The 8,001-nt window shown below is 39.6% G+C and overlaps 1 protein-coding gene across 1 annotated transcript in view; it reads left to right on the forward strand.

Annotated features, from left to right (window-relative positions):
- Positions 1 to 8,001, forward strand: part of LOC119421067 (microtubule-associated serine/threonine-protein kinase 1) — an 87,955-nt gene that overhangs the window by 66,040 nt on the left and 13,914 nt on the right. The window contains exons 10-15 of the mRNA XM_037688470.1: positions 2,272 to 2,404; positions 2,487 to 2,554; positions 4,490 to 4,566; positions 4,692 to 4,900; positions 5,536 to 5,674; positions 5,777 to 5,909. Of these exons, the coding sequence (XP_037544398.1) occupies positions 2,272 to 2,404; positions 2,487 to 2,554; positions 4,490 to 4,566; positions 4,692 to 4,900; positions 5,536 to 5,674; positions 5,777 to 5,909 (759 nt within the window). The remainder of the gene's footprint in view (positions 1 to 2,271; positions 2,405 to 2,486; positions 2,555 to 4,489; positions 4,567 to 4,691; positions 4,901 to 5,535; positions 5,675 to 5,776; positions 5,910 to 8,001) is intronic.

Raw genomic sequence — 8,001 nt, forward strand, 5'->3', positions numbered from 1 at the left:
CCCCCCCCCCCCCCCCCCCCATAAGTCTAAAGCCCCCAGTATACTCTTGCGTACATCAGTCCGCGGCGGTCCGCACGTACCGGATTAGAGTCGAAGCAGACGCCCACAGGGCATGTCCGCACAAAGCTCAATTTTTACGACCGCGTACGCATACTCGGTGTGTCGCACAATAAACTGCCCGGTGACGGAATGTTTTGTAGCAACACCAATGTATTAAATTCAACCTTCTTCATCCTTGATCTGGCCTTTTCTTTTGTTTTTTTTGCCAAAAGGCAAGCGATCTCTTCCTCTTCTGTTGATGCCATGACTGAAATGGTGAGAAATGAAGGAATTTGTCACGAGCGAATTAAAATCGGGTCCAGCGTGGCTGCGGAGAGTCTGGAGATTTCCTGGTGGGCTGCTCTGATGTGTGGGCTGCAGGGCCAGAACAGATGCATGAGAGAAGCAGAGCATGCTTTATTCACACAAGGAGAGCTGTTGGTCAGGTTACTTCTTGTTGTGCCATTAACTCTAAAATAGTTATTGAATCAAGTGTTTACACATGTAGGTAAATGTAGATGTTTAACAACACATTAAAATACACCAGAATGCAGGAAATGGCATCTACTTTATTCAAAATTTTCTGGGGGAGGTCCCCCAGAACCCCCCCCCCCCCGCCAATAGTGAGTCCCCCCCACATTACAAATGTTTCTGACACAAATGGTTTAAAGGGATCTTTGATCATTAGGAACAATTTCATAATTTCAGTGGCTCATAATTTAGATTAACAGACAAAACAATAAGTCAGTGCATCTGAAGTATATTTTTATTTCATTTATAAAGTCTTGTAAAACTGCTACAGATCAGATTTATTCATAAATCTATCTTCAACACGAGTCCAAACAGTTTTTAGACTGAGGAAAACTGCACTCATATTTGATGTGCACGGACAGTTTCTCAGCCTTGTTTACACTGCAAAGTGAGTGCATTAAAAGTCTTTAATGACCTCTTAAGGGTTTTTGCTTACACGTTTCCATGGCAACGTCGGAGCGCTGCATATGTCACTCTGTGGTCATGATTCTTTTTTCATTTTTGATTTTATTATTGTGTATGGATGCATGTCAGATGGTTAGTGACCTGTTCTTGTAGTTTATATGTTTTTATATTTTTGTAAAAACAAATAAGCTTCTGTTGTAAGTCACATGACCATGTGACCCAGAAGTGAGTCAAATACTTCAAAAAGAGAATAAAAATTATTTAACCAGACAAATCCCATTGAGATCACAGATCTATTTTGCAATGGAGGCCTGGGCCTGAAGGCAGCCTAACATGCATGTCTGTGGGAGGAAACCGGAGTACCTGGAGAAAACCCACGCAAGCACGAGAAGAAAACTCCACACAGAAAGACCCCAGGTCCAACTGGTGATTGAACCCAGGACCTTCTTGCTGCGAGCCAACAGTGCTAACCACTGAGCCGTCATGCTGTCAAACAGGGCATAACAGGATATCACCAACTTATTTTATGTTGACACTTCTAGAAATGCTGCACTGAATTATTCTCCTCACTGATTCATGTCTGAGAATAACACACGAGGAAACCTTGTGAAATGTAGTTACGATTTTTAAAATAAAGTTTAATGGAAAGGTAAGAACAGTGAATATCTTACCTGTTAATGATAGCTTTTTGAAGAAAATAACTTTTGAAGAAACAGTTTAACTCCGATCAGATTGACAAGCTAATATCTAGCCCAAACACAGCATAATATATAAAAACTTCAATCTGAAACATTTGATCGCTGTTCATTCAAATGTTGTTTAATAAATTTAACAACTGCTGTGAATTTCACATTGTATGGTTATTCCAGCAGACAATTTATAGTATTCTCGCTGGATGTGCCTTGAATTGAATTGGTAGTGCTAAAGCTAGCTGCTACTGCTGATATTTGCGCTTGCAAATGATCGAAGAACTCTTTGTAAATAACCTTGGAATGCAACATTGACAGGGATGGTTATGAAACGGCCTTTGCAGGAGTAGAGACATGAGTTTTGAGATTGGAGTTGTTTTAAGACATCAGCAACTTTGACTGTGTTCAAACTAGCCGTTAGCGCTACCTACAGCAGGTGAGATATTTATTGTTTAAAACATGTCCACAAAACCCCACTTCAAGAATCTGAACTAATAGAAGCTCTGTTCATATTTTTATAAATGTTTAAATTGAAGTTTTTCCACACATTTTTATGCTCAGTCTTCTTTAAAATGAAAGTTTTACGTCATATTGTTGTGGTTTGCAGGAGTTTAACCCCCAGGAGTTCTACCACCTTCTGGAGGCAGCGGAGGACCACGCTAAGGAGGGTCACCTGATGAAAACCGACATTCCTCGTTACATCGTCAGCCAACTGGGGCTCACCAGAGACCCACTAGAAGGTGAGGAATGCACACGGTGTACAGCAAGTCTTTTATTTGAACCAAAGCGATTGAACTGAACCAAACACCTGCTCGTTACCAGACATGGTAAACCTGGAAAGCTACGATAGCGAGGGACCCGTCACACCTGAGGCCGATGATCCGACGGAGGTAAGATCCAAATCAACCCAGAGCTTTTCTCCAGAGCAGCAGCTCTGACTGCTGCTCTAAATTAGATCTGCACGTGCAAAGTGATGAGGGTTAATGAAAATGCAAGATTTCAGGTTTTATTTTTTTACTTTATCTGGCAGTTTAACATAAAAAACTTGGCATGCCCACTTTAGTCCATCTAATTTAGTTAATTCATGCTGACTTTTAGCAAACAGGACTGTCTCTCTCTGAAACTCTGGGTTCTCCTTTTAGCATTAGGCAGGCAGCCCGGGTGGGGGGAGGGGTAGAGCAGAATGAGCAGCACCTAAGGAAACTCAGAATGTGGAATCAGCTTTTTTTGTCTTCGTCACAAAGCAAAGAGGGAGAATTGGAAATGCTCTCCATTCGTCCGTGCACGTTGTTTGCCTAATAGCTTGAAAATAAAAAAGAGGTACCAACTTCCATTTTGATTCCGTGCTGCTTCTAGTAAGAAAGGTTCCTTTTAAAAACTGGGTCACCACGTCAAAATCCAAGATGGCTTCCACCATATACGTATATATGTAAACCTTTTGAGCTGGAAAACTTTAAAAACTAGAGAAATTGCATTTTCTGCAAATGCTTATTGCAGAAGAACTTGCTGAAAAACAGCTAAAATTAGCAACCAAAAAAGCTGAAATATAGCTGAAATGGAAGAATGAGCCCAAATTAGCAAAAGAAAGCAGAAAGAACACATATTTGCTGAATTAAGTTTAAATAAGCACAAATGAGCACAAAAATTAGGAAATTGGCTAAAAAGTTGAAACTAGCAAAAAAAAAAAAAACAGGTGAAAAGTAGCTGAAAAAGCAGAAAGAAGCTTAAATTACCAGAAGGAAACTGAACGAGCTGAAATTAGCTAAAAAAAATTGGAATTAACTGAAAAAGCTAAAATTTGCATAAAATGGATGAATAGTAGCTAAAATAGCAGAAAAAGCTGAAACTAGCAGAAAAAAGCTGAAAGGAGCATAACAAGCTAAAATTAGCATAAATAAGTTAATTGGGTTGAAAGTAGCAAAAATTATCATGAAAAACTAAAATGTATCTGAAAACAGCTGAAATGAGCTAAAAATGCTTAAAAAAATAGCTGAAAATGTAGAACAAGCTTAACTTAGCAGAAGAAAGTTTGCCCATTTATTCTGAAAGAAGCAGAAATGAGCATAAAAAAGTGGAAATTAGTTGACAAAAGCTTAAATGAGAAAAAAAACATCTGAAAAGTAACTAAACAAAACAAAAGGAACCTTAAATTACCAGAAGGAAGTGGAGAGAGCACATTTTTGCTGAATTAGGCTGAAAATAGTTGAAGTGACTGCAAAAAAAATGGAATTAACTGAAAAAGCTAAAATTAGCATAAAAACTGCTAAATAGTAGCTGAAATAGTAGAAAAAGCTGAAACTTGCAGAAATAAGCTGAAAGCAGCATAACAAGCTGAAATTAAGCTGAAAGAAGTTAGAAGAAGCACAAAAAATATTCTTTTTAGCAGAAAGAAGCTGAAGGGAGCACAAAACAGCTGAAATTAGCTGAACATAGCTTAAAAAACGTTTAAATTTGCACAAGGAAGCTGAAAGAAGTTGAGCCAGAACAAAATGTGAAAGGAGCAGTAAAAGGTTGTAAAAATAATGTGTGAAAAGGCTAAATATTCCAAAACGCTAAAGTTACCAAAAAGTCACAGCACCTGAAAAGAGCTGAACGTTTTGATATATGATTTGTTGAAATAGCACAAAACATGCGGGAAGAGAATCGTGCCGAAAAACATACAGAAGAAAAGTGGATCCCAATAGTGTGAATGCTTCATAAACGTTCACACTATAAACAACTTCCGTTCTGGTGTGGCTGCATCTAGGCTAGAGAAAGAGCAACGACTGGGTTGTCACGTCAAAGTCTTATTAAACTGTTTTCCTTATGACGTGTAACTCATGAAGGGCAAGATCCGAGCCATGAAAGCCCCAGGAGAAGCAGACTTTCAGACCATCAAGCTGATCAGTAACGGTGCATATGGGTGAGTAACGTGATGCAACCTGCAGTTCATTTCTTACATGCAAGTGACACGTTTATACATTAGTAGCTCGTTTTATAATTAACAGAAGTCAACTATATGTATTCATGTGTTTACATGTGAACCAGCGCTGTTTACTTGGTGCGTCATCTGGAGACACGCCAGCGGTTTGCCATGAAGAAGATCAACAAGCAAAACTTGAGCCTGAGGAACCAAATCCAGCAGGCCTTCGTGGAAAGAGACATCCTCACCTTCGCAGAAAACCCTTTTGTCGTCTCCATGTTCTGTTCCTTCGAGACCCGCCGCCACCTCTGCATGGTCATGGAGTACGTAGAAGGTGAGGACGTAAAGGTGGAGGTCTGTAGCTGCGTACGTGCAGAGGTGACTGCAGCTGAGAACCAGTGGAACCATGTTTGTTGTCCAGAAGTTAACATTAACTCGTCGTGGCCAAGAGTTTCACTCATTTAAGGTTTTTTATGATTTATTTGAACTGTTTTTTTCCCCCATGGTTTTGTGATTTTTCAGTATAGAACGTTAATGATTTTTAAAACCAGTCATTTGGTGCACAAGTTTAAATGTACTGTGGTGAGAGGGATTCACTGAAATACTGGTGGACTTCAGGATTAAACAAGAGAACTGCAGTTCATTGATATTTGAGTATGAGCCTTTTTATGACAGATTTCTCCGGTCATGTAGCAAACATATCAAATCCTTCTTCTTTTGCCAGCAGTAAAAGTAACAGATTGATTGTGACCTCCACGAGGGGAAGTTACATCATGTCTTTGTATTTTAGACCTCATTCTGAATATCTGGTAATTTGCTCGATGTCCTTGAATGTTCTGTGCAGGATGACTCAAAGAACAGTCGTCATTTACAGAACTGCTGTTCCACACTTGGCTCTGTCTGCTGGGATTGTTGCACGTGGTCCTGAACAGGGACACGCTGTGATCAAACCGTGACCTCTCTCCTCAGGTGGTGACTGTGCCACTCTGCTGAAGAACATCGGGGCTCTGCCTGTGGAGATGGCACGCATGTACTTCGCAGAGACGGTTCTAGCACTTGAGTACTTGCACAACTATGGCATCGTGCACCGAGACCTCAAACCTGACAAGTATGTTTCCTTCCAAGTGTTACAGGAACTGTGCACCCTCTGTTTCATGGCTGTTTGAACACAAGGAAATGCTTAAATAGGTTATTCTGTTTCTATTCTCAGCCTCCTGATAACCTCGATGGGCCACATCAAGCTGACTGACTTTGGTCTGTCTAAGATAGGTCTAATGAGCCTGACCACCAACTTGTATGAAGGACACATAGAGAAGGACACGCGCGAGTTTTTGGATAAACAGGTAGGACTGATTTGATGTGCACATCCTTGATAGAGAGGAGAGTTGGTTTGAGAGAGGAGTGAAGGAAGACATCTTTGTGAAGAGAGCCATCATTAAACAGGGTGGAGGCCTCCGTGTTCAACTGTCCCCCTCGTACAGTGTTGTGATTGCTAGTATCACTCAGCCCCCTGTGAACAGCAAACAGCCACCAGGGCACTGACGATCAGTCGTTAGGCTGATGGTCCTTTTACATGTGAGCAGCTAGTTCTGGCTGTCAGCAGCAAACTGGTTGATCCACATAAAAAAAAAATGTTTCCAAGGCCTTCCTGCAGGCTCAGACCCTGTGTTTTGTTCCCACCCACTCTACATCAACATTCTGATTGGCTTATTTTCCTGTCAGTTATTAAACAGACTCATCCTGGAGAGACTGACTGAGCTCAGCCTTCTCTCCTGACAGTGAAGTCCTAACCAATGAGAGCTCCTTCTGATTCTACCTGGAGACAAAAATTTAAAACAACTTCATTGGATAATAATATTTTCCTGAATTTAAAAAAAACAACTTATTGCTCAACTGTAAATTAGTTTACAGAAAATAAAGAGAAATTAACACACGCAAAAAAATAAATTGAAATTAATTATTTTGTCTAAAATAAATATTAATTAAAAAAATTAAACGTTACATTTCATGCTGAAATCTTAGGCTTTCTCTGAAGGCGTTAAAGGCCCTGAGGGTTCTCCACTACCCTTTACACTGTTCACACATCAAACTGAATGTTGTCAGCTTAGATTATAGTTAGTCATTAGGATTACGTGTTGTAGAAGACGGATCATGTATATTGGAGTTCCAGGTAGGTGCTGCATTGGCACAATTAAAACGTCTTCAGAAATGTTCTAGTTTATATCATAATCATTGGCACATAAACTATAAAAAGATCAATGCTGTGTTTTGGGGCCGTAGCACAATGTAGACTGTTCACATTCAGTCTGATCCTAGCCGAGTTGGAGTAGCAAATGTTCTTTGATGTATTTTCTTCCTGTGAAGAGATATACCCGTTCATCGAGCAGCGGGCATTTCTGAAGCCCGATAAAACGAGACCATCACCAGCAGGCAGAACAATGGACCCCTCTCCCCAGCTATTGCAATCAGAGTACCTCTTTTTAAGTACGGCTCCTATCCACCAGCCTTTCATTCTGCAGTGCATGCTTTGAATCTGAGCCTCATTATTTCTCCTGTACACACAACAGCAGCCAGAAATCTGTTCGTGTTCCAGGAATTTGCACATGAAAACGCACGCCGAGGCTTTGATCCAGTCCTGGCATGTCTGAGGTGATTTACTTGGCTCGCCTGGATCCTCCTTACAGAACTGCACATCTAACCTGAACTAAAGAAACCGCTGTGAAAATTGGGGTTTTACATTTAAAACAAAGGAGAACAGAGCCTGAAATGAGCAGAACACAAACTGAATAAGCAAAACAGCAGCTACAATTAATTTTAAAAACTTGCTAATATTATCTAAACATTTTCTAAAATTAGCCAAGCAGTATTTGATAGTAGCAAAACATATACTAAAGGTAAAATAGCAAAACTGTAACTAAAAGGAGCAAAACAGCTGTTAAAATTAGCAGAGCATTTACTCAAATTAGCAAAGCGGCTGAAAGTAGCAAAGCTGATTAAAATGAGCAAAACAGATGCTAATAGTGGCAAAGCAGATGCTAAAGCTAAACTTAGCTGAACAGTAGCTAAATATGGCAAAACTGTTTAGCAAACAAATTAATAAATATTAAGTTGGTAGTCAAAAGCTAAAATTAGAAAATCGGGAGCTAAAAATAGAGCAGCTATAAGCTAGCAGTAGCAAAATGGTAACTAAACATGACAGAATGGTAGCTAATAGTAACAAAAAAAAGGCGAAATAGAGCGAGAATGCTGCAGCAGATTTCAAGATAATGTTGAATGAACTGAGGAAATCTGTTTCTATGAGGATTTTTATATAAAGTAAAATGTTTTGAAAAGTATATAAGTTACATAAACCAAACGTTGTAGCATGCTATTCTAGATCAAACTGAATGTTTTGATATATAAATGTAAAACAACACAATGTGTATAGGGGTAGTC

Source organism: Nematolebias whitei, chromosome 15 (genome assembly GCF_014905685.2).
Source record: "Nematolebias whitei isolate Nwh7 chromosome 15, NemWhi1, whole genome shotgun sequence".
NCBI classification, from domain to species: Eukaryota; Metazoa; Chordata; class Actinopteri; order Cyprinodontiformes; family Rivulidae; genus Nematolebias; species Nematolebias whitei.